General features: G+C 45.9%; 1 protein-coding gene across 1 annotated transcript in view; it reads right to left on the bottom strand.

The window, feature by feature from the left end:
• Positions 1–27,305, bottom strand: part of GCN1 (GCN1 activator of EIF2AK4) — a gene marked incomplete in the record, with an annotated part of 339,178 nt that overhangs the window by 263,099 nt on the left and 48,774 nt on the right. Inside the window, 4 exon segments of the mRNA XM_030219069.1 lie at positions 6,670–6,778; positions 6,862–6,930; positions 7,799–7,933; positions 8,018–8,116. Coding sequence (XP_030074929.1) covers positions 6,670–6,778; positions 6,862–6,930; positions 7,799–7,933; positions 8,018–8,116 — 412 coding nt within the window.

Genomic DNA, 27,305 nt, shown 5'->3' with positions numbered 1-27,305 from the left:
GAAACCGATGATGTGGTTGAGATAGGACAGCTAAAAAACTGTAGCAGGGATCACCTGATGCCATGCCGGAGAGAGGTCGCAAGTGAAGAGCTCTCCGGCCCCTGAATTCTCCCCCCGCGCATCGAGCCGAACATAAATAACCCAAAAATAAATAATTCGACAACGGGCAACAGGCGGCACGCCAGGCAGTCAAGCAGGAGGATCGGGAGTCCTGAAATGGCATCAAAAGCAGCGCAAAAAGAGAAGCTAAGAAACAAACTGGCGGAATCCAAGATGGCGTCTCTTTGACGCATAGCGCTGGTTCTTCTGTTGCCTCTGCCTGGGTCACGGAGATAACCTCGGAGATGACCGCAGTGCTGGAAGAGATGCTGGAGAGGCGGTTAACACCGACAGATACAAAGCTGGAGAAGCTGCAATCGCGCATGGATGATCTGACCCGAGAATGTGTGGCGTTTCAGACCAGAACCAGCGAGGTGGAGGACAGAGTAACGGAAGTGGAAGGAGAACAGAAAAGCCTCAAGAAACAGCTGTTGGAGTTGGAGCAAAAGGTGGAGGACCTGGAGAATCGATCCAGGAGAAACAACTTGCGCTTGGTGGGGATCCCAGAGACCCTGGGGGGTAAAGATCTGGCAAGTACGATGGAAAGATGGCTGACAGACAAGATTGACTTCCCTGCTAGCATGGGTCCCGTCAGAGAAGAGAGAGCGCATCGCATAGGTCCCCGCCAGGCAGAGGGCTCCAGATCGCGAGTGATTATTATAAAAGTGCTGAACTTTGCACACAAACAATATATTCTTCAGGCCTCAAGGTCGGAAGGTGCCTTAACATATGAAAATAAAAGAGTCCTTTGTTTCCAGGACTATTCAGCAGGAGTCTCAGGGAGGAGGCGAGCGTTCTCAGGACTGTGTGCTAAACTATATGCCATGAAGGTGCGGTTTACTTTAATGTGTCCGGCTACACTGAAGGTAACATACAAGGGGACAAGGTCATTTGAGTCAGCTGAGGAAGCGAAGGACTTTGTAACCCATCTGGAAACAGAGCTTGCGGATAAGGCACATGAAGACGCGGCGACCTGAACTGAGGGTGGAACATGAGCTGGCAGAAACCCTAATCAAGATGGAGGACAGTGACCTGAATGCATAGGTTTGGGTAGTTTAAGCTATAAAAATGGGGACATTGAGCTAAGGCTGGGATTGGAGGTCTTAATGTTTAAGTGTTTAACGGTTGAAAATGTTCTTGTTGTATAGGGGGGACAAGATCCGATTACTGTTGGGGTGTATGATGAGAGACAGGGATAAAGATCGGAGGGGTAAGCTAGGTGGACATGGGGGAAAATCTGAGGATATGGGAGGGGGAGGAAGAGGGAGGGTGTCTACACGTGATGGTTCCCAGGCAGGGAGCAAGGGAAATGGGGGGCAGGGTAAAGAAAGGGGGTGGGAAGCGGGGGGGGGGGGGGGGGGGGGGGGGGGGGGGGGGATGGGGAGTTGAGGGAATAGTGGAGCTTATCAAGGATTAATACAATATGGTGACGGACGCTTAAGGGGAAAACAAATCAGCAGAAGGCTCACAGACAAGTGGAATATATTTGGGAGGACTAGAGTTGACTTGGGGGGGGGGGGCGGAGGCTGGGACGCCTGCTCGAGTCTTGTTATAAGGGCACTATCACTGTGTATCTCACAACAGCACAAATATGGTAAAGTTGGTAACATGGAATGTTGGAGGCATTAACTCCCCAATAAAAAGAACAAAAATTTTACAGCAACTACAGAGGCATAAGGTTGATATTGCCCTATTGCAAGAAACTCACCTCAGTCAGGCGGAACATGCTAAACTAAAAACATGGTGGGTGGGGGAGTGTGTGGCAGCGGCAGCCCAGGGGAAAAAAAGGGGGGTGGCAGTGTTGTTTCGCAAGGGGGTAGCAGCAGCGATTAAGCCCATATATGTAGACCAGGGGGGGGAGATATGTGGTGGTGGAAATGGAGAGCAAGGGTCAAAAAAGTCTACTTGGTAATATATATGCCCCCAACCAGTATGATAAAAAGTTTTATCAGGAGGTGGTAGGACACCTAATGGATCACCCAGGGGTCCCAGTAGTGGTGGGCGGAGATTTTAATACGGTGTGGGACCCCCAGCTCGATTGTTCTCAAGGGGTCCGTAGCGACTTGGGGGCATCAAATAAAGGCCTGAAAAGATTGGGGAGCCTATTAGATTTGATTGATATTTGGCGAACCTTGCACCCCATGGAACAGGACTACACGCACCTCTCCCGTGCACATGACACCCAGGCGCGAATTGATTACATCCTAACATCACAAGATCTATTCGGCAAAATAACTAAGGCGGAAATTGGGCCTTACACAATCTCAGATCACGCCTGGGTGAGTATGGACTGGGAGATGGGACCCAAGGCTCATGGGAACGGTTCTTGGAGGTTTCCAGTAGAGATGTATAAAGACGTGGGTTTGCGGGAGAAGCTTATGGAGTGCTGGCGAGCATATGAGTCCTCGAATAGGGAACATAGGGACAATCCATTATTGTTCTGGGATGCCGCAAAAGCGGTGCTCCGCGGGGAAGTAATTAGCTACACACATTTCGCACGTTCAGCGCGGAACAGAGAAATACTGAGACTAAGTGCCCAAGTCTGTAAGGCCAGGCAACTGTTTGGTCGAACGCATAAAGGGGAGCATAGAACCCGTTTAATGGAACTACAGGTGGCGCTCAATGAGCTGTTACACCAAAGAGCCACCAAATCCTTAATCTATTATAAATACCAGTTGTACAAGCACGGAAATAAAACAGGCAGCTTATTGGCCAGATTGGCGCGCCCTAAGGGGGGGGGGGGGGGAGGAAGGGTGTTACAGTTGAATGATGGCCAAGGGGGGGAAGTGCTTGCAGATGGGGCTATTTGTGAGGTTTCCCATAAGTTTTATAGTCAATTGTATGAACAACATTTAGATCAAGGGCTCCCAGGGACTTATTATCTGAACAATCTTAACTTACCCTCCCTGAGACAACAAGATGTGAAGGAACTAAACCGCCCTGTGCAGGAAGAGGAGGTAGCTGTGGTAATAGCGAGGAGCCAATTACTCAAGGCACCCGGCCCGGACGGATTACGGATAGAATTTTATAAGATGCTGGGGGAAGACATAATACCAACCCTGACTCGGTATTTTAACAGAATAATCGATATGGAGGAAATGCCGCCTCATCTGGCGTTGGCGCAGATTGTAGTCCTGCCAAAACCAGGTAAAGACCCAGAGCAGCCAGAATCCTATCGTCCTATCTCTCTGCTAAATGTAGAGGTGAAAATACTGGCTAAGCTCATGGCTAATCGTATGGCAAGGGTGTTGCCGGGACTAATGCATGAGACGCAGGTGGGTTTCGTGGAGGGGCGAACAGTGACAAAAAACCTTAGAAAGATATTAACAGCATTGGAGATGAGGAGTAGGAAAGGGACACCATCCTTACTTATAAGTTTCGACGTCGAAAAGGCGTTCGATAAGGTCCATTGGGAATTCCTGTTTGCCACACTGGCGGCATATGGTTTTACTGGGCGGTTCTTATCAGCAGTGCGGGCCCTATACCATTCCCCTCAGGCCCGGATTTTGGTAAACGGGATGGAGTCATGGACCTTTCCGATATTCAGGGGAACGAGACAAGGATGCCCGCTGTCCCCCCTTTTATTTGTACTGTCTCTAGACCCCCTGATTCGGGACATCATAGGCATCCCTTCGGTAAAGGGGATAGAGGTAGGGCCTTTTCAGTTTAAAATAGCGGCTTTTGCGGATGACCTACTGGTACTGTTGACAGACCCGCAGGCCTCTTTTGCGGCTCTAATGGAAATTATAAGGGAATATGGTGATTTTGCGGGCCTACGTTTAAATTTAACTAAATCAGAGGCATTGGCATCATCCGCAGAAGTGAAGCGAAAGATGGGTCGGGACTTTCCCCTGAGTTGGGCTGAGGACTCATTTAAGTACCTGGGAATTAGGCTGACCCTGGACCTGAGGAAGCTGCATGCTATAAATTATACGGCTCTTATGGGGGTTACTAAGAAGCAGCTGGAGAAGTGGGGACCTCTTCCCCTATCGCTGAGGGGAAGGGCGAATCTGATACAGATGATCCTGTTTCCACAATGGCTGTACCTGTTGCAGACATTACCGATTCGATTGTCACGGAAAGACTTGAAAAGTATACATAGGTCCTTCAGTAAATTCTGCTGGGCGGGGAAGAAACCTAAATTGCGATATTCCTACATGCTAGGAGGATGGAGACAGGGCGGTCTAGGGCTACCGGACTTGTCCTTATATAACCAGGCTTGCCTGACCCATAAAAATGGAACGGGAACACTTTGCTCCTTTTGAACTCTTTTCGTTGTTACATCTTACACGTAAGCAGCTCCCACACTATCTGAGGAATAGTGCGATACTACAATCCCTGCGAGAGGCATGGAAGGGACTGGTACAGGCAGTGGGGGGGAATCCCTCGACATCGGACCAGTTGACCCTCAAGGGGAATCCAGCTTTCGTACCAGGCCTGGATAACCCAACGTTTTTGGAGTGGGAGCGGTTGGGAATAACAAAGATTGAACATCTATTAAGGGAGGAGGGGAATTTAATAGGATACGAAGAACTACAGACTCGGATAGGGGTGGCTTGGGGGGCTAGGTTTGTGTACGCCCAAGTTAAACATTACATTTCAGTATTAGATCCAGAATTGCTACAGCAACGACTGGGAAGCAAATTACGAGATTTTTTCCGGGAAATGGAAGTCACGGGAATGTCGGTGTCAGCACTCCATAAAGCTTTGGTTAGGCGCAAGCCCCCTAAAAACTTTGCAGAAATCAAGAGAAAATGGGAACAGGAAATCGGGGGCAACATTAACGGGGTGGAATGTGGGGCTCACGTTGCAGGGAATCCCAGCCATTAGTCTGGATGAGAGGCTCCGGGAAAGTGGGGTATAGAGTCATTTTACAGGCATATATGTCGGGGCAGCAATTGGCTCATGTAGATTTCCTGCAGGGGGCCACATGTGTTAAATGCGGCCACTTCCCACATACATTATATCATGCCTTCTGGGAATGCCCCGGAGTGAAGGCTTTCTGGGGGGAGATTACTAAGTTCTTAACTCAACTGTTGGGGACTCCTGTGACAGGATCCTGGGACGACTTTGTGCTGAATACGCAAGGGTCATTTCGTAGGCAAACTAAGACAGCTCAACTCCTGAGCCGTAAACTGTGTTTGGTGGCCCAGAAAAGCATCTTACCATACTGGACTGTACCGGAGGCGCCAGCCTACTGGCACTGGAGAAATCAAGTACATTTGCTGGCTTCTTGGGAGGCTAGGGGGGCTAAGGGGTCCCAGAAGTGTTTAGCGCATTTTACACAGATTTGGGGCCCTTATTTACAGACATTGAGTCCAAAAGGGCGAAGCTTGCTTCTGAATAAGGGGTAGGATGACACTGTCAGGAGCCACAGAAAGCGTCCATACGATATATATGGCTCCACTAGGGGAGAGGGGGGGTGCCCTGGACTATCAGAGTCCAAGCCCTAGGGCAAGCGAGGGAGGGGAGAGGGGCAAGGAGGGGGGAGGATGGGAGGAGGGGGGTGAAAAGGTGAAAGAAAAAATTGATGACGGACTCACTCACTGGCTTTTTGTTATGTATGTTATGATGTTGCTATGTTATCTAATTTTGATTGTCATCAATAAAAATGTTGAAAACTAAACTATATGTTGAAGTAAACAGGAGTTTGCTCGAGGCTTTTTCCTCCTATGCATACATAAGTGTGCACAATTCATTCAGAACCTTGTATATATCTAAGTGTTGATTTAATCAGTAGAAAGGTTCAGCCCGTACAAAATTGTGAAGTTGAGTTTTGATATCACTTGCTTATTTCCGATCTGACAAAGAAGGGCAACCTTCGAAAACTAATCAAGAAATGTATTGTTATGTCCAATAAAAAAGGTATCATCTTTAAAAAAAAAAAAAAACTGTAGCAGGTAAGACCCTTGCGACTCTTGCGAGTCTCACAATTGCTGAACATAAGCTAGAATTAGCACCTAGTGATGCATACCGTCTCTAATACAGAGGGTTCCTCCTTCCAAACCAAAATATTTTTATTTATTTAAAAAGCTTATTTAAAAAATTGTCATCAAAGAATACAGGATTGCCTCTGTAGTGGTTCGTTTGTAAAAAGCAATGGAGAGCAGTATAGATACACTATACAGCTCTCCAATGATATAGATGTGGTATTTCTCTTCAAGTTGAGTTTTTGAGTGTGGGATTCCCTTATTCTGTAAGTCATACCATCACACAATCCCCCCACACAACTCTCCAATAAATACTCTCTCATGCACACTCGGCTCCCACATGAATCTGTCTACCATTCACATACCTCTCTGTATTACTCTTCAAACTTATGGGCCTAACTGATGATAGTTCTTCACCACCTGTTTTGTGAACCATTTCTTATACAATGAAAGTGAGACCCCTTTTCTAACTTTCATAACCTTTGTTATTTACAATCTTCTTTCCTAATTTATTTGTATTCTTTTCTTGTTTGTGATATTTTACTGTAGACTGCTTTGGTATTCCTCATTGAAATGTGGTATACCAAGTCATTAGGTGAACACTCCTCATCCAGCCCATTTATCCCATTAACATACTCACTCCGAATAACATTCTCAGGGCTGCGGAGGAGGGATTTCTGTAGCGTGGGCAGCATAAGGTCCTTGAACTCTGTGTGAGAAATGTGTCGAACTAGTGGACCACAGGCATCCTACAAGAAAAGCACATTAGACATAACATTACCACTATAGTAAATCACTATAGTGAATCACAAAATAAAGATGCTGATCTCACCAGGACATGTTTTTCTGGCTTCTGTTTGCTCATCAGGACCATCTTTATGTAGAAATCCAGCAGAGAGCTCTACAGTAAAACAAAAGTACAAAAATTACATCTGAATAAGGGAAGTGGAACAGGCAGATGGGAGTTTTGCCCCAAGCCAGATCAGCTTGATATTTTCCATTTGCTAAGAACTGAAATGAAAGATCTGTTTCCTCATCTTGTAGCAAAACTAAAAATACATGTGCAGCCATGAACAGAGAATAAACAAATACTCACAAAACTGTGTACTAGTTAAGCATTTTTTGTATCTGATATCTTAAATTTCTTGGCTGCTAATACAGGTGATTTACATTGCCTATTTCCTCTGTTACTAAATCCTGCTACATTCTTTGATTTTGCTTCACTTCTTGCTTACATCTAAATCATATTACACCTTATCACAGCACTATTCCCACTGTCTTTTCTTTTATTGAGAATTCTTCTCCCCTTGCCCCATCTGCACCGGTTCTGCATTCACTGTCTTCCAAGTTTCACTTGCTCCCTTTCTCTTCACAATCCTGCCCATGGCAACCTAAAATCTTCATTGCCCATTAACTTCTCTCAACTTCCCTGTGCTTGTTCTGGGGCATTTCAGCATTTTCATACATCACTTCTAATGCTTTTTCCACTGTAACAGAATGCCCCTTGCCTGAGCAACACATTGGATTTAGCTCATTTTTTGTGTCTTCCAGGGGGTCATGGATTTGATATATTGCCTTCCTGTGATATAACCAAAGCAATTTACATTTATTATATGCCCCATACTGTTGGCTATCACTTTGCTAATCCTCAGTTACTATAGTCAACCTAACTTGACCTATGTCTCCTGATAATTGTGCTATTTTTGATCAAATACCACAAATTACAATTACAAAATCTAAGTGATGGATGGATCGAGTCTAAAACTTACCTTGTATCTTCTGATAACCTCCATCTCCTTCTGACTTGTGCAGAATTGCACTAGGATCCCTAGCATCGCTGCATAACTCTGATGAAGTTCCAGACAAAAAGTGGTAGAAAAATACTGATCCACAAGACCAGGGTTCTATGAAAATCAACACATCACCACATTAAAAAAGTGACTTCACATGGGCCAGACAATCTAGTCAGAAAAGAATGGAGAAGTTACCTGTTTCCAGAGCTTCCTCAGTCTCTTCAATGTACCCTGAACTGCATGTCTGTTAGCCCCTCCCAGCACTTCCATTAGCAGCAGACACTGAACTTCCACCTATCCAGTACAAAATAAAAGTGCTCAACAGATGGCTCAAAGGCTCATTCCCTAAATCATGGATACATCGTATTTACATTCAAAGGCCATTGCTGGTAGGTTTAAGTAGCAAACATTATTTATACAGAAAGCAGGCTTATTTCTAGCAAATGTATGATGTCTATATACCCTGAGCACCCCACCAGAAAGATTCTTATGGCTCTGGCAGTTGCACCACACTCTGGTGATGGAAAGCTAGGTGACTAAGCAGAGATTGCAAGCTCTTTGAGCAGGGACTTTCTCTCTATGTCAGGTGTTCAGCGCTGCGTGTTGTCTGGTAGCGCTATATAAATGCTATTAATAGTAGTAATGTATGAGAGCTGTTAACAGCAGTGGAATTTGTTGCCCTTTAATTTAAGAGGTATGACTTCACTTCTTCAGATCCGTAAACATTGAAGGTTTTAATTTTGCCCAAGCTTTTACCGTGGTTTAAAGCTGGGTGTTTAAGCTCATTATTGTTTTACTGACAGATTTGTTTTAGTCAAGAACCTTTTAATGCGTGTGTGTGCCTCCCTTTAAATAAAATTATGTATGTTATGCTGTGATCCACCGAGAGTGGAAGGATTGTACAGGATATACATTTTTTTAAAGAAAGAATGAATGTCTATATTAACAAAAGCTAAATTTAGCTTTCTGAGAAATATCCAGTCTTCAGTGTCCTGGTACAACTTAGTCTCAACTGTAACATCAAGAATTTAAAATGTTCCAGTTTAATACCACTGGTAATCCATGGTTCAGATTTGGAAGGGAATGAAATGAAATTTGGAGAAATTAGGTGTCATCTAATTTCCTTTCCTTGAGTCTTGCCAGACTAGTACAGGTGTGTTTATATTCCAAAAGATGGAAAGAGAGAGAGAACCACTGATTTGATGTCATCCTACATAGAATTCTATGCACCCATCACTCCTTCAGTATTCTTGTATTAAAGAAACAAAAAAAACACAAAGCAGTAATTAACTGTTCTCCCCCAAAATGAAAGGGCTTGAACCTGTTAGGAAAAAAATTGCAGCTTGCAACCCAGAAACTCTAGGAACTATACAAAAAAAAAAACAAAACCTCTAGGAACTAAAAAAAAATGTAAGCAACTAAAACAGAAAAAGAGCTATCCCCAAATTCTTTACAGAGCTCATCAAGAAAAAAAAAAACATGACAGCAGATAAGGGCCAAATGGCCCATGCAGTCTGCCCATCCTCAGTAACCACTAACTCCTCCTTTCCCTAAGAGATCCCACATGCCTACCCCATGCTTTCTTAAATTCAGACACAGTTCTTGTCTCCACGACCTCCACCGGGAGTCACTTTAGGTTCCATACCGAGGGCACTCAGTTTATTTATCAGTTGCCTGTGCGGAACCATGTCAAAGGCTTTGCTAAAATCCAAGTACACCACATCTAGCACCTCTCCCATGTCCAACTGGTCACCCAGTCAAAGAAATTATCAGATCTGTCTGACAAGAACTGCCTCTATCTAGTGAAATCACACTGCCTCAGGTCCTGCAGTCCATTCGATTTGAGAAACCTCACAATCCTCTGCTTTATAAGCATTTCCATTAGTTTACTCACCAATGAGGTCAGACTGACAGGTCTATAACTCCCAACCTCTTCCTTACTTCCGCTCTTGTGTGGAGGGACCACTTCCGCCCTTCTCCAGTCCTCCGCAACCACTCCAGACTCTAAAGCACTGAAGAGGTTACACAATGGAGCACCAGAACTTCTCCGAGATCCTTGAGTACCCTCAAATATATCCCATCAGGCCCCATCGCTTTGTCTATTTTTAATTTAGCTAGCTCTTCACAAACACAGTCTTCTGAGAATCGGTCCTGGGCCACCATATATCCATCTCCATTAGCATTTGTTTTCTGCGGTCCAATCCCTGGCCTTTCATCCGTGAACACAGAACTGTTCTGTCTTTTGACAGCCTTGCTTAAGTTACAGTGGAACCCTGGAATGGGTTAATGTTTGTTATTATTTCACTGCTAGGTCATGTGAGCTAGGCATTGTGTGTAGTGTAGTTTATGGTAATGCAACCACGCTTGCCACCTCATTGACAAGCTCTGTTTCTATTGGTCTTTACCTTCTCCTCTGGGCTTGTGTGCCCCCTACTTTCTGGCCCTCTCTCTTTCTCCATTTTACTTTCAGTCAGCTCATGTCCTGTTAAACGCTTTGAAGAGAACTTGGTTTTTTTACCTTGGACATATCTTTATGTTAAGATATAACATTTCCAGCAGACCAGCTCTGATCCTCTCCTGTAAACCCAGCTGTGTTTTTTCACCTGTTCAGCAAAGCTGGGTTTCTCAGATTTCTGTCTCCATCCACTGAAGCAACTGTCAGAATCACAAAGTCTCTGTACCATGAGGCAATCCTTCTGAGCTGCTGAATATGAGTACATTTAGGCATATTTTCAAAGCACTTTGGGAGGCTAAGTTCCATAGGTTTCTATGGAACTTTGGGAGGCTAAGTGCTTTGAAAATATGCCTCATTGTCTACTGTACTTTGTACTATTGTTTGCTTATTAACTATTGTACGCCACATTGAGCCTGCTCTTGGGTGGGAATATTGTGGGATATAAATGTAAGAAAGAAAAGAAAAGAAAGAAAGAAAAAAATATCAGAAAAGAAAGAAACTTCAGGTGTGCTGGTATGTCAAAGTTAACTGCAAGATACTGAGACTTTCAGGTAACAGGTCTTAGGAGACTTGTACAAGAACAGAAATAAAGATAAAAGCTGAACTGCTTAACTACTACTACTACTACTATTTAGCATTTCTATAGCGCTACAAGGCATACGCAGCACTGCACAAACATAGAAGAAAGACAGTCCCTGCTCAAAGAGCTTACAATCTAACAGTTATCAGCTTCTATATATTCCTCCCCTTTACGCTTGACCCTCACAATGCCATTTTGGCACTTCCTCCTCTCATTTACAAATCTGAAAAATGTCTTCTTCCCCCCAATTTTATCATATTGGCTATCTTTTCTTCCATTTACTACTACTTAACATTTCTAAAGCGCTACTAGGGTTACACAGCGCTGTACAATTTAACATAGAAGGACAGTCCCTGCTCAACGAGCTTACAATCTAAAAGACAAGTGTACAGACAGAGTGGGGCAGTCTAGATTTCCAAAAGGTTAGGTGCTGAAGGCAGCATTGAAGAGGTGAGCTTTGAGCAAAGATTTGAAGATGGGTAGGGAGGGGGCTTGGCATAGGGGTTCAGGAAGTTTGTTCCAGGCATAGGGTGAGGCGAGGCAGAATGAGCGGAGCCTGGAGTTTGCTTTCCTTACAGTTTTTCCAGCTACTCTTAGCTCTTCCATATATTTTTGTCTGTCTTTCTCTTTCCAAGTCATCTTGTAATTTATGAAGGTTAATAGCTTGTCCCTTTCCTTTTCAGCTACTATATTTGAGAACCAAAACAGCCTTCTTTTCCTCATACTTTTATGTACTTTTCTAACAAAGGTTTGTTGCCTTTAAAATAGCTCCTTTCAGTTTAGCCCACTGATGTTCTACTTCATTTAGCTGTTCCCATCCAACTAACTCTTCCTTGAGATATTCCCACATCTTGGCAAAGTTAGTTCTTTTGAAGTCTAGGACCTTCAATCTTGAATAAGCCCTCTCCTCTTGTGTCATAATACTGAACCACACCATTCAGTGATCATTAGATGCCAAATGATCTCCTACTGTAACATCAGAAACACTATCTACATTTGTAAGCATCAGGTCTACAAGCTTCATCCCATGTGGGTTCCATTACCAACTGCTGGAACAATTCTTCCTCTATAGAATCCAAGATCCACTTGCTTCTAGATGACCCCAAAGCAGGGACGCCCCAATCAACGTCTGGCATATTAAAATCACTTATCAATACTACTTCCCCTTTCCTAGCTATTTTGTGAATGTCCTCAATTAAATCTATTTCTTCTGACTGTGAAGGAGGCCTCTATATCACACCAATGTAAATACATTTTCCATTCCCTCTTTCCAGATTAACTCACAGCGCTGCTTCCTTACCCCGTATGACCTTTAATTCTGTCACTTTAATATTATTCTTAAATATGCCACTCCTCCACTCTTTCTTCCTACCCTGTCCTTCCTGAATAGATTAGACCCAGGTATAAAGCGAATGCTACATACCTGTAGAAGGTATTCTCCGAGGACAGCAGGCTGATTGTTCTCACTGATGGGTGACGTCCACGGCAGCCCCTCCAATCGGAATCCTTACTAGCAAAGTCCTTTGCTAGTCCTCGCGCGCCCGCGCGCACCGCGCATGCGCGGCCGTCTTCCCGCCCGAAACCGGCTCGAGCCGGCCAGTCCAGTATGTAGCAAGACAATACAAGGGAAGACACAACTCCAAAGGGGAGGCGGGCGGGTTTGTGAGAACAATCAGCCTGCTGTCCTCGGAGAATACCTTCTACAGGTATGTAGCATTCGCTTTCTCCGAGGACAAGCAGGCTGCTTGTTCTCACTGATGGGGTATCCCTAGCCCCCAGGCTCACTCAAAACAACAACCATGGTCAATTGGGCCTCGCAACGGCGAGGACATAACTGAGATTGACCTAAAAAATTTACCAACTAACTGAGAGTGCAGCCTGGAACAGAACAAACAGGGCCCTCGGGGGGTGGAGTTGGATCCTAAAGCCCAAACAGGTTCTGAAGAACTGACTGCCCGAACCGACTGTCGCGTCGGGTATCCTGCTGCAGGCAGTAATGAGATGTGAATGTGTGGACAGATGACCACGTCGCAGCTTTGCAAATTTCTTCAATGGAGGCTGACTTCAAGTGGGCTACCGACGCAGCCATGGCTCTAACATTATGAGCCGTGACATGACCCTCAAGAGCCAGTCCAGTCTGGGCGTAAGTGAAGGAAATGCAATCTGCTAGCCAATTGGATATGGTGCGTTTCCCTACAGCCACTCCCCTCCTATTGGGATCAAAAGAAACAAACAATTGGGCGGACTGTCTGTGGGGCTGTGTCCGCTCCAGGTAGAAGGCCAATGCTCTCTTGCAGTCCAATGTGTGCAGCTGACGTTCAGCAGGGCAGGAATGAGGACGGGGAAAAAATGTTGGCAAGACAATTGACGGGTTCAGATGGAACTCCGACACCACCTTTGGCAAGAACTTAGGGTGAGTGCGGAGGACTACTCTGTTATGATGAAATTTGGTGTAAGGGGCCTGGGCTACCAGGGCCTGAAGCTCACTGACTCTACGAGCTGAAGTAACTGCCACCAAGAAAATGACCTTCCAGGTCAAGTACTTCAGATGGCAGGAATTCAGTGGCTCAAAAGGAGGTTTCATCTGCTGGGTGAGAACGACATTGAGATCCCATGACACTGTAGGAGGCTTGACAGGGGGCTTTGACAAAAGCAAACCTCTCATGAAGCGAACAACTAAAGGCTGTCCTGAGATCGGCTTACCTTCCACATGGTAATGGTATGCACTGATTGCGCTAAGGTGAACTCTTACAGAGTTGGTCTTGAGACCAGACTCAGACAAGTGTAGAAGGTATTCAAGCAGGGTCTGTGTAGGACAAGAGCGAGGAGCTAGGGCCTTGCTGTCACACCAGACGGCAAACCTCCTCCACAGAAAGAAGTAACTCCTCTTAGTGGAATCTTTCCTGGAAGCAAGCAAGACGCGGGAGACACCCTCTGACAGACCCAAAGAGGCAAAGTCTACGCTCTCAACATCCAGGCCGTGAGAGCCAGGGACCGGAGGCTGGGATGCAGAAGAGCCCCTTCGTCCTGCGTGATGAGGGTCGGAAAACACTCCAATCTCCACGGTTCTTCGGAGGATAACTCCAGAAGAAGAGGGAACCAGATCTGACGCGCCCAAAAAGGAGCAATCAGAATCATGGTGCCTCGGTCTTGCTTGAGTTTCAACAAAGTCTTCCCCACCAGAGGAATGGGAGGATAAGCATACAGCAGGCCCTCCCCCCAATCCAGGAGGAAGGCATCCGATGCCAGTCTGCCGGGGGCCTGAAGCCTGGAACAGAACTGAGGGACTTTGTGGTTCGCTCGAGATGCGAAGAGATCCACCAAGGGGGTGCCCCACGCTTGGAAGATCTGGCGCACCACTCTGGAGTTGAGCGACCACTCGTGAGGTTGCATAATCCTGCTCAGTCTGTCGGCCAGACTGTTGTTTACGTCTGCCAGATATGTGGCTTGGAGCACCATGCCGAGATGGCGAGCCCAGAGCCACATGCTGACGGCTTCCTGACACAGGGGGCGAGATCCGGTGCCCCCCTGCTTGTTGACATAGTACATGGCAACCTGGTTGTCTGTCTGAATTTGGATAATTTGGTGGGACAGCCGATCTCTGAAAGCCTTCAGAGCGTTCCAGATCGCTCGCAACTCCAGGAGATTGATCTGTAGACCGCGTTCCTGGAGGGACCAGCTTCCTTGGGTGTGAAGCCCATTGACATGGGCTCCCCATCCCAGGAGAGACGCATCCGTGGTCAGCACTTTTTGTGGCTGAGGAATTTGGAAAGGACGTCCCAGAGTCAAATTGAACCAAATCGTCCACCAACACAGGGATTCGAGAAAACTCGTGGACAGGTGGATCACGTCTTCTAGATCCCCGGCAGCCTGAAACCACTGGGAAGCTAGGGTCCATTGAGCAGATCTCATGTGAAGGCGGGCCATGGGAGTCACATGAACTGTGGAGGCCATGTGGCCCAGCAATCTCAACATCTGCCGAGCTGTGATCTGCTGGGACGCTCGCACCCGCGAGACGAGGGACAACAAGTTGTTGGCTCTCGCCTCTGGGAGATAGGTGCGAGCCGTCCGAGAATCCAGCAGAGCTCCTATGAATTTGAGTCTCTGTGATGGGAGAAGATGGGACTTTGGGTAATTTATTACAAACCCCAGTAGCTCCAGGAGGCGAATAGTCATCTGCATGGACTGCAGGGCTCCTGCCTCGGACGTGTTCTTCACCAGCCAATCGTCGAGATATGGGAACACGTGCACCCCCAGCCTGCGAAGTGCCGCTGCTACTACAGCCAGGCACTTTGTGAACACCCTGGGCGCAGAGGCGAGCCCAAAGGGTAGCACACAGTACTGGAAGTGACGTGTGCCCAGCTGAAATCGCAGATACTGTCTGTGAGCTGGCAGTATCGGGATGTGTGTGTAGGCATCCTTCAAGTCCAGAGAGCATAGCCAATCGTTTTCCTGAATCATGGGAAGTAGGGTGCCCAGGGAAAGCATCCTGAACTTTTCTTTTACGAGATATTTGTTCAGGGCCCTTAGGTCTAGGATGGGACGCATCCCCCCTGTTTTCTTTTCCACAAGGAAGTACCTGGAATAGAATCCCAGCCCTTCTTGCCCGGATGGCACGGGCTCGACCACATTGGCGCTGAGAAGGGCGGAGAGTTCCTCTGCAACTACCTGCTTGTGTTGGAAGCTGTAAGACTGAGCTCCCGGTGGACAATTTGGAGGTTTTGAGGCCAAATTGAGGGTGTATCCTTGCCGGACTATTTGCAGAACCCACTGATCGGAGGTTATGAGAGGCCACCTTTGGTGAAAAGCTTTCAACCTCCCTCCGACTGGCAGGTCGCCCGGCACTGACACTTGGATGTCGGCTATGCTCTGCTGGAGCCAGTCAAAAGCTCGCCCCTTGCTTTTGCTGGGGAGCCGCGGGGCCTTGCTGAGGCGCACGCTGCTGACGAGAGCGAGCGCGCTGGGGCTTAGCCTGGGCCGCAGGCTGTCGAGAAGGAGGATTGTACCTACGCTTGCCAGAAGAGTAGGGAACAGTCCTCCTTCCCCCAAAAAATCTTCTACCTGTAGAGGTAGATGCTGAAGGCTGCCGGCGGGAGAACTTGTCGAATGTGGTATCCCGCTGGTGGAGATGCTCTACCACCTGCTCGACCTTCTCTCCAAAAATATTATCCGCACGGCAAGGCGAGTCCGCAATCCGCTGCTGGAGTCTATTCTCCAGGTCGGAGGCACGCAGCCATGAGAGCCTGCGCATCACCACACCTTGAGCAGCGGCCCTGGACGCAACATCAAAGGTGTCATACACCCCTCTGGCCAGGAATTTTCTGCACGCCTTCAGCTGCCTGACCACCTCCTGAAAAGGCTTGGCTTGCTCAGGGGGGAGAGCATCAACCAAGCCCACCAACTGCCGCACATTGTTCCGCATGTGTATGCTCGTGTAGAGCTGGTAAGACTGGATTTTGGCCACGAGCATAGAGGCCGAAAAGAGGCCTACCCCGACGACGAAAGAAAACTTACCGGGGCAAAGACTGGAAGTACGGGAAGGGGCAAACGAAACCCAAGGGGGTTTGCGGAGCACTTTCCGAACGAAATTAAATCTTTTCCGAAGAAAAAACACGTCGATTTGAACAACGGACGCGCGAGGTCGACTCTCCGGGGCTCGACACGGCAAAAAACACAGCCGTACCGAGTGCGGACGAAGGAAGACTGGCCGGCTCGAGCCGGTTTCGGGCGGGAAGACGGCCGCGCATGCGCGGTGCGCGCGGGCGCGCGAGGACTAGCAAAGGACTTTGCTAGTAAGGATTCCGATTGGAAGGGCTGCCGTGGACGTCACCCATCAGTGAGAACAAGCAGCCTGCTTGTCCTCGGAGAACTACATTCTATTCATGGTTCTCCATGAACCACATCTCCATGACTGCCACTAAATCCTAGTTGGCTTCTAGAATTACAGCCTCTAGATCTAGAAGTGTTTCCCATATTATGGGCATTGGTATACAAAGCTCTCGAGATATTACTCTTTTTCCCCACTTCTATAAAGGTATTTGATGTCTTACATTCCTGGGAGTTATTAATAACTTTGGGGCTTTTCTCACCCATCCTCAGTGAATTTAGTTTAAAGCCCTCTTTAGTACATTAGCCTGTTTGTTACGGAAGACACTTCGTCCCTTCTTTGATAGATGGACACCATATCTGCTCAGCAGCTCTTGGAAAATCATCCCATGGTCTGGGAAACCTAAACACTCACATTTGCACCATCCACACAGCCATACATTCAGCTCCAGAATGCGAACTTCCTTCATTCGGCCTTTACCCTCAACAGGAAGGATTGATGAGAATGTCGCCTGTGCACCTAACTGGTTCACCCTCTGTCCCAGAGCCATGTAGTCACATTCAATATGTTCAATAGGATACCTAGCAGTATCATTTGTGCCAACATGGATGAGCAGCATAGGATAGTGGTCAGTAGGCTTGATAAGTCTCAGCAAACTTTCTGCTACATCTCAAATCTTGGCACCAGGCAGACAACACACTTCCCTGGACATCATGCCTGGTCAGCAAATGGGCACCTATGTACCCCTCAGAAGAGAATTATCAACCACCACTATCTTTTGCTTCTTTTTTTTTTTTTTACTTTAAAGTTTTTATTGAGAGCTTAACAAGCATAACACCTCAAAATACTGAACACATGTTACAAACTTTACATTTCACCCAGTATGTTATCCAAATGTACCCACTCCTCAGCATCTAATTTTAATCGCCCCAGTCTGCGATCTGTTAGTTTCTCCATCTCGGCCACTATTTTAATTTTTGCTGCCCATTGCTGTCCGGTCGGTCCCAATTTCGATTTCCAGTGAAAAGCTATGAGGGACTTCGCTGCCGCCAGACTTATGCGTTTTACACGTCTATGCCATTTCAAACCCCTTCTATTCCCTCCCCCCAGAAGGCACCATTTAGGATCACAGGGGAAATCAACCTTCAGTGCTTTAGTAAGAGAGCTTGCGACATCTGACCAAAATGTTTGCAGAACAGTACATGACCACCATATATGCCAATACATTCCCACTGCTTTTCCACATCGCCAACACTGATCATTAGCATCAGGATACATCTTTTTCACACGGTCAGGTGTGTAGTACCATCTGCTTAATACTTTGTATGCATTTTCTTTAATCAATACACATATTGACGCCTTATTCACCTCCCTGCATATAGATTTCCACTCAGTCACATTCAGCTCACTCCCTAAATCTCGCTCCCACTCCTTCATATATGGAAATTTAATTAATTCCTCCCCCCGGAGATGGCGATAAAACAGAGTTATTCCTTTTCCCCTTTTGCTCACAAAACTCCATGTGTCTTCAAAGGTTATCTTTTGCTTCTTATTGGCCACCGATCCATCAGCATTGAGATTTTTGAGCTATTCTTGAGATATTTTCAGGTCTTCTACTTCCAGAGCTGCAAACTGTTTCTTCAGTTCAAACAAAGGAATTGGGGGGTTGATTTTGCAAGATCTGGTGATCTGTGTCCAGCTGTCCTCTTTCTGCACATCTCCTTTCTCTTTTTGCTGGAGATCCCCAATACCTCAAGATGGATTTCTGCTTGTCACAGATACTTCTTGCATGAGGGATTCAATGTACATATATTTAGCACAAGAAACCAGTCCACCACCTTGGATCAAGCATTCCCTCTGGACAGAGGAAGAAGCTGTAATAAGAGCAGCAGCTTTGGGGGCACAATGTTTCATAGCCATACTTCAAATGTAGGAGCTTTTTGTACCTGTGAATAGAAAGGAAAGGACTACCAAAGTCCCAACCATATTTTTTCCTTCACCTGTTCTATAAGTTACAAGATGCAGGTAGTTACTTTAATGTGAGATCTAACAACCTGTTCAGATTCACTCTGTTGGTGTAATTCTATCTACTTCCTGTAGAACTCTATTTTATATAGCCGATGTGTAGGGTAGTATGTTTGTTTGTACACTTAATTCAAGGGATTAAGTAGAAACCCAGAAATAAAACTGATCTCTATTAACAATGATTCCTTAGCATCCCTCCGGACCGGACCAGGATTGGACTGATGGGTTGTGCTCGCCTACCAGCAGGTGGAGACTGAGAAAAAACTCTGACTCTAGAGAGCCAATAGGAGCCCTGGCCATGTGACCTTAGCCTCAGTATTTTCTCAGTCTCCCAGCAGGTAGGAAGTGAGCCCATTAGTCTCTCTCCTTTTCTCTTTAGATATTACAGATATTTGTGATAATTCTTCTGTGCCTGGAATCTTATTTAGAGGCTTGACAGGGTTTCCTTTCTCTTCTTTCTTTGACAGCCTCGGGGGTGTTAAACTCGGGTGTCTCGAGTCCACCCCCCTTCCTCCCCATCTCCCTGGCTTAGCAGGGAAGGGCCGTCCCTTTCTCTGGAAAGGTGTACCGTCTTTGGGAGAGGCAGCCACTTTTAACAGGTAGCTGCTTTAAAAGAATTAAATCAAATAAAAGTAAATTCAAAGAAGCAGCCTTTCTTTCCCCAGACTTCTAACGAGCAGGCAGCTCCAGTGTTTTATTATGATTGAGGGGTTATAAAAAAAAAAAAAACAAAAAAAAAACAAACAGAAGAAAATAATTCAGTATCTGTGACTTTAAACAGCGATTTTTCTCGTCAGATTTAATTTCCTCCATTTTCTTGCATTTTGGCGGCGGCAGTTTAAACAAATGAAAAAAAAAAAAAAAAGAAAGGTGCGAACCGTGTAAGCGCGGCCACCTGTTTTTTCCGATATGGCTTAAAAGTTCAAACAGCTGCTGTCGGTCAGCGTCGCGCAGTTCACGCAGCCGGAACATGTAAATTTTGCTCTCCCTTCAAGGTTTCTTCGGGTCCGGTGCTGCCTCCAGTTTTTTCGGGGCCTTTTTCGCCGGCTGTTGTTTCTTCGCCGTTCCACTGGGCTCCGCTTGTTCGGAGGTGTCGGGCGCGCTGTCGACGATCGCCACAGGGCCAGTGGAGCGAACGGCGGCCATTTTGTTTCTCCCTCCATCTTATCAGTCGGGGATCTCTCTGCTGAAGGTAAGGCTGCAGTTCATAGAGCAGTTCGGCTCCAAGATGTGTACACTTTTGTATGTGCTGAACGGCGTATTCTAAAATGCTCTTCACATCAGCAGGCAATATTTGGTTGAAAGGGGGCTCCTTTCATATATGGATATATAACAAGCTTTTCTTCTTTTAAATTTCTATGTATCACGGGGCTGTTAACACTAGTTTTTTCTGGTGCTCAGTCATTTTTCATTGCCTGATGGAAAATCTACATCTTATCATAATATCATAATTCATTTCAAGTATTTTCCTCAATAGCTGTAGTATTATACAGTGTTTTAAGAACTTTAGAAACTTTCTCTATAGGCATAGAGTAAATTTCTGTCTTTCTCATTCCCTGGTGAATAGGACTACATTGTCTAAGAGTCAATTGATTGGTACTTTGCAATTCTGACCATAATATCTTAGTTCCTTTCAAGCATTTTACTCCATGCGTATGATGTTATATAGTGTTTTAAGAACTTAACAGACACTCTCAATGGCTGTAGTGTTATACAGTGTTTTCTTTTTCCGACTTTAAGAAGCCTTCTCTAGAGGCATACAGTATATTGTTCAGATGCCATGGGGATATATCAGCTCTTTCATATTCTCTGAGGGACAGTCCTGTCTACCAAGCTCCCAGTCACTCAGCTGCCTTAGCAGGCATGCTTTATTCATGTCTTCCCTTCTTTTCCAACTGCCTTGAAGCCTCTCATTTTTCATTTTAGCTTTCTTCTGGTTTTTACAGGACATATGGTCACTTAGAGAATAAAGTCATCCTTTCACTTAAAGATAGTGGACGGTCCTCAAACCATCTACTCGTGTTTGTCTCTACTCTATCAGTTCAGCATTGGCAGATTATAAACATCCTGGTTTGGTCCAGTATGCCTATACATACCATCTGCTATCTCTTCCTCTTCCTTAGAGACCTGATGTTATATCAAGCTTTCTTGAATTCAGATACAGTCTTGTCTACACTGCCTTCACCAAGTGGCTGTGGCACAACTTCACTTTTTTCGTTACAGGTAATTTCCAAGTTTGTCCTTTTTCATTTTCATTCTATGCGCCTTCACTCCAGAGTGTTCTTTCAATTGGAAGGGGATTCACTCACTTCCTGTGTATTTATACCATAGGTACATAAGTATGGTTATGCTGGGTAAGGCCTAAAGTCCATCAAGTCCAGCATTCATATCTAATGGGCATAGGTACATAAGTTTTGCCATTCTGGGGAAGCTCAAATGTCCACCTTTCTACAGCCAGAACAGCATTAAAGAAAAGAAAAAAAAAAAAAAATAAAACCTCTCACGAGAGTATCGAACAGAAATCTCTGCTCCAAAAGCAAGGCTTTGCAGTAATTCTGCAAACTAACGCATACAATATTTGCCATGGCTGTTCACCACTAGGAACACCGGGGACCCTGGGCCTAGGTTCGGTGTTTTAACCTGAAACAAGCTCAACATTCATATCTATTGGGTGTGAGTCTGGTACTACTACTACTACTTAACATTTCTAGAGCGCTACTAGGGTTACGCAGCGCTGTACAAATTAACAAAGAAGGACGTTCCCTGCTCAAAGGAGCTTACAATCTACATCTCAGTGAGGGAGGACGCATGACCGTGGTACGTGGATTAGTGGTATGTGGATTAGGGAGATCCAAGAAATTACAGGCCGGTGAATCAGACGTTCATACTGGGACAATTTTTTTCTGTCCGGAGCGTACTACCATAGCTGGTGGACTCCTATATTCAGAACTTTTTATATTCAGAACTTACCCAACTATGGAACGCCATAGAGATAGGGTTGGAGTTTGTAGCCCTATTTAACTGGTGTCCTTGGTCACCCTTCCTCTTCTCCTCAGGATCCAGAGAATGGCTAGTTTTTTGCTTATGCATTAACCGGTCATTTTCAGCAGTACTCTCTCTTCCGTTCTTTTATAGATCTAAGAGGATGTTCATTGCGCTCTTAGGGTCATTTCATTCTTACCTAGACGACTGCCTAATTGGAGAAAGTCTTATCAGCAGAGTTCTCAGGTCACGCACCGGGTGTTGCATTTCTTACAGTCTTTAGGTTGGGTGGTGATTGTAGCCAGGCCTCTCATTTGATCTCTCATTTGATCTCTCATCAGATATCTCTGATTTTCTCTTTGTTTAGTCAGGTTGGCGCACAGTCTTTTGTCTCCTCTGCAAACATCCCAGTTTATATTTTTCTTGGTGACCTTGGGCCTTCGGCCATTTCCTCGCTCTATTCTGCAGAATGCAATTTTACTTTCTAATGCCCAAGAAGGAATTTTCCTTCATCCTATTGCGAATCTCAGGGTCATCAATCGCACTATTTAAGTGTCATCTAGTTATCTCAAGAACCTTAGTTCTGTCATTGGGATGCTTCGTGCAGTACACTTTTTGGCAGAAGCTTGTTTGTATATATTTTTTTTTCTGGGGGACCTCAGCAATTCGTTTTACCTTCGGGTGAATTTTGTTTTCCCTACTGACAAACAAGGCGGAGAGAGCTATGTTGGTCCTTGCCATGGCAATGGGTTATGTCATCCGCCAAGGAGGAGTTAAGAGTATACTCTTGAGTTTGTACTCATTTTTTCTTAGTTATGTCACCCTGCATTTAGGTGAATGGACTCTCATTTTTTCAGCCTTACTTCCTCACTGCGACACTTCAGGGCTATCTCTTTTTGCCTTCAGGCTCACGAACATTTCTTGCTTCTTCCGTTCAGCAACAGTCTTGACGGAGACAGGGACAGATGCCAACGTCCAGCAGGGGTTTTTCAGCCTTCTTTATGCGTTTCTTCCATCATCTCACTAGGTGTTTACGCAGAACCAAGGCACCCTTCTACATCCGGACCCCCAGTCACTCAAACTTATGGCGTGGTTACTGGGTCTGCAACATCTTTGATATTTTCGCAGGAAGTACTTCAAGTTTTAATTGCTTCCAGACAGAAATCTACATTAAAGTCCTATGAATCAAAGTGGCGACGGTTCACTCTGTGGTACTCCTCTCGCCACTTCATTCCACAAACAGTATCCATTTTGCATGTTTTGGAATATCTTCTGCATCTTGCGAAATCTTGTCTGTCTTACTCATCCATTAGAGTTCATTTGGCAGCTCTATCAGTGATGCATGATACTGTTGACAACCGCACGCTTATGCAGCATCCACTGTCAAAGCGGTTTCTTAAAGGAGTCCTGCACCTGTACCTCCCGCTTCGTCCACCAGCTAGGTGAACTAGGTGAACAGACTCTTAAAGTTCTGTTTTCTAGTAGCCATAACTTTTTCTATAAAGTTTTCCTCTTCAAGCAGTGTTTCCCAGTAGCCATTGCAGCAAGTAGATCTATGTGTGGAATACTTCTACGGTTGGTAACTTCTTTTCGGTCTGCTGTAGTTTAAAGTTTTCACCTTTCCCAATCGGTTTTTTCTTATTGGTTTTGTCCTTCTAGCCAGTAGGCGTAAAAGTTTTTCATTGTTTCTAACCCGCTATATTGCGAAGGATCAAGGAAATGAGAATGTCTATTTCTCTTCTCGCTGAGAGGGCAGTTCCACAGCGTATTACAACATATTCCACAACTTCAGAAGCGGGCTCTATTCTTACTATGGCGATTTTTGGTGCTCTCGGTGCACATTGGTAAGTTGGCAACTTAGTCCTAGTTTCATTTTATTTTGCTCATTGGGACACACTACATGTTAGTTGTCGCCAGGTGGCCTATGCAGCATGAACATTTCTCTGCAGTTTTCATAGGGTCCCTCCCTTCAGATTACTGCTTTGGTACTTCCCATCAGTCCAATCCTGGTCCGGTCCGGAGGGATGCTAAGGAAGGAGAAATTAGATCTTACCTGCTAATTTGCTTTCCTTTAGTCCCTCCGGACCGGACCAGGCCCCTCCCATGTTCTCTCTACTCTTTAGCTTCTTTTATTAAGTAGGAAGTGTATTCAGTAGGAAGTGTATTCATTCCTTTACGATTCGTGGAACAATACTATATATATACAGAACTTTACGTGGTCTATACCACTTCTCTGGTGGTTGCTGGTGAGCTCAATTGCTGGAATCTATCTATAAAACCTTAAATACGCCATACCACTTCTCTGGTGAGAGTTGTGGCTGAGCTCAGTTGCTGGAATATCTATAAAACCTTAAATATGATTTACCACTTTTCTGGTGAGAGTTGCTGGTAAGCTCAGTTGATGGAATATATATAAAATCTTAAGTGGGCCATACCACTTCTCTGGTGAGAGTTGCTGGTGAGCTATAAGACAAGTGAGCCATACCACTTCTCTGGTGAGAGTTGCGGGTGAGCTATATTATACGTGAGCCATACCACTTCTCTGGGGAGAGTTGCTGGTGAGCTATATTACATGTGAGCCATATCGCTTCTCTGGTGAGAGTTGCTGGTGAGCTATAGTACAAGTGAGCCATACCACTTCTCTAGTGAGAGTTGCTGGTGAGCTGTAATACATATTGGGCCATACCACTTCTCTGGTGAGAGTTGCTGGTGAGCTCTGATACTTGGCATTGCCGAGTGCTTTGTGGCTGCTAGGATTCCATACGGCACAGAAGTTCTTTCTTTCTTTCCTGCTTTGTTATTCAAATACTGAGGCTAAGGTCACATGGCCAGGGCTCCTATTGGCTCTCTAGAGTCAGAGTTTTTTCTCAGTCTCCACCTGCTGGTAGGCGAGCACAACCCATCAGTCCAATCCTGGTCCGGTCCGGAGGGACTAAAGGAAAGCAAATTAGCAGGTAAGATCTAATTTCTCCTTATGTCACTTATGATTTCTTGATTACCCTTCCAAAAAATACTAATGCTGCTAACAGCTTCAGTAGGGCCAGCTTTCTATAGAGTATATATAAAGAGTTCAACTTGTTTCCTCCTTATGAAGTGGGAGTAAAAAGAAAAGCCTACAGTAAGCCGATGAACAAGTTTTTTTTTTTTTTTTAAGGAAGACAAAGTAAACTAATATCCTTCTATATAAAGGAAAATAACAGCAAACCTGGTTATATAAAGCCCTTGAATTAAGACTACAAACACACTACCCTACACATCAGATACATAAAATATAATTCTAAAGGAAGTAGATAGAATATGGTAAAATTATGTCTTACCTGATAATTTTCTTTCCTTTAATGCAGCAGATGAATCCAGGAACTAGTGGGTTAAGTCCGCCTACCAGCAGGTGGAGATAGAGATAAACAAACTAAAGGCAGTGATGCCAGATGGCCAGCTCCTTCCTCAGTTAGTATGTCTGTATCTCAGCAGGTGGTGGACAGATTTTTCTCCAGCTCCTGGGCCCAAGGCCTCTGAGGGTGCTTCTGGGCTGGTGGCCAGTTTCAGCTGGGGGTGGCAGCCTGGTGGTGCCCCCTTTGGCAGCATACACAGTTGCTGGGTCCCTGCTGCACCTCAAATTCCCTCTGAACAGGCTTTTGCTGTTCCTTTCCTTCCCTGTTTGTTTCTGCCTCCTCACTAAAAAAAAAAAAAAGAGAACCATAGAATTTGTTTAAAAGAGAAACAGAGAAGCACAGGGAAGTGTGTTTTTGCTGAGAGCAGGTTGGTGTTACTGCTGTCCGAGTCCTGTTTTCTGTGGCCTGCTTGTCTGAGTCTGCCTCGAAGTGCAGTCAGAGAGTTTTTTTTTTCTTTGGCTCAGCTGTCAGTTCCAGTGCTTTCCCGATCCGGGTTAAGTCCTGCTGGGTTCCTGTTCGGGGGCGGGCGATAGCAGCGGAGGCGGTAAAACGCTGTTCCCGATGCGGGAAACGATGTTCGGTGGCAGGCCTTTACAGCGTGGGGTGCGCTGATTTGACGGGACTTGACGGAGTGGTCCCCCCCCCCCCCCCCCCGAAAGAGTGCTTTCCCACCTGGAGCCTGGCGATTCTCGCACGATTTTGCAATCGGTCGCGGAGCCGGCTCCGGTAGCGGTTTTGGGCAAAGCTTTTTCTCCGCTAGTAGGGGATTGGGGGGGGAGGCGTCAGGCACTGTGGGCGGTGGTGCAGGTGCCATAGCTGCGACCTCCTCCGTTGCGGGGGAGGGGTTTACGCCAGAGTTTATTTTGCTACTTCATCAAGCGTTTTTGTTGAAAAGGGCCTTGCCCACCCCTCACGTGGTTGCGACAGCTTCGACCTTTGATCCTCTCAGTGGGTCTGGGGGTAACCAAGAGATTTTGGGTTTTTCCCCAGAGGATTTCTTCTCCCTTAAAAAGCCTAGGTTTTCTTTGGGGTCTGAGGAGGGGTCCTGCATACAGTCGCCTGCAGCTCCCTCCATGGTGGCTCTCTCGGAGCAGATGGGGGTAGAGGAAGTGGAGGACGGTGTCCTCACTGACCAACCAGAGGACTCTTCTGCCGTGAAGATTTTCCATAAGGAGTTGTCCTCCTTTATCTCTCAGGCGCTGGAAACCCTGAATATAGAGGACCCTGAGGTTGCGGCTTCTCAGGTGGTCAACCCCAAGATGGCTAGTACCAGATGACCTTCTAAGGCCTTTCCGGTACACAAAGCTATTGAAGAGTTGATTTCGGCCCAGTGGACGGATCCGGATGGGGGGCTGAAAGTGGCCAGGGCTATGGCCCGGCTGTATCCGGTTTCAGCGGATTGTTTAGAGAAGTTTGCTCTACCTAGGGTGGATGCTCTGGTGAAGGCGGTCACTAGGAAGACTACTCTTCCAGTGAAAGGTGGTGTGGCACTCAAGGATATGCAAGACGGATGGCTGGAGGCGTCTTTGAAACTTGCCTTTGAGGTGACCGCTTTGACACTTCAAGCTTCTGTTTGTAGTTCTTATGCGGCTAGAGCTTGTCTCAGTTGACTGCATTCTATCATGGATTCGTTTTCGGAGTCGGATATGTCTGATGCTCCTCAATTGCCCCTGATGGATATTGGGCTGGCGTACTTGGCGGATGCCTTTTATGATTTGGTCCGTGCTTCGGCCAAACTCATGGCCTTGACCGTTTCCTCTCGACGTCTTCTGTGGCTCCGTCATTGGGCCGCGGATATTGCCTCTGAGCAGCGGCTTATTAAATTGCTTATTAAATTCCAAGTCATGGGACCCAATCATATACATCCCAGGATACTGAGGGAGCTCAGAGAGGTACTAGCGGGTCTCTAAAAGATCTGTTTAATAGATCCTCAGAAATGGGGGACAGTCAACAAAATCGAAAAAAGCTGATGTAGTTCTTCTTCACAAAAGTAGAGAAGAGGTGAGAAACAAGAGGCCAGTAAGACTAACCTCACGAGAAAGATAACGGAGATGCTGCTGAAGGACCCAAGGCAACATGGCTTCACCAAAGGTAGGTCGTGCTATACAAATACGATTAACAAATGTGATAAAAGAACTGGATAGAGGACATGCACTAGATGTGCGCTACATAAATTCCAGCAATGCCTTTGATATAGCTGCTCATAGGAGGCTCATGAATAA

Source organism: Microcaecilia unicolor, chromosome 11, assembly GCF_901765095.1.
Source record: "Microcaecilia unicolor chromosome 11, aMicUni1.1, whole genome shotgun sequence".
Classification (NCBI taxonomy): Eukaryota; Metazoa; Chordata; class Amphibia; order Gymnophiona; family Siphonopidae; genus Microcaecilia; species Microcaecilia unicolor.
The sequence above is the reverse complement of the archived record's forward strand: the minus strand, read 5'-3'. Positions and strand labels throughout refer to the sequence as shown.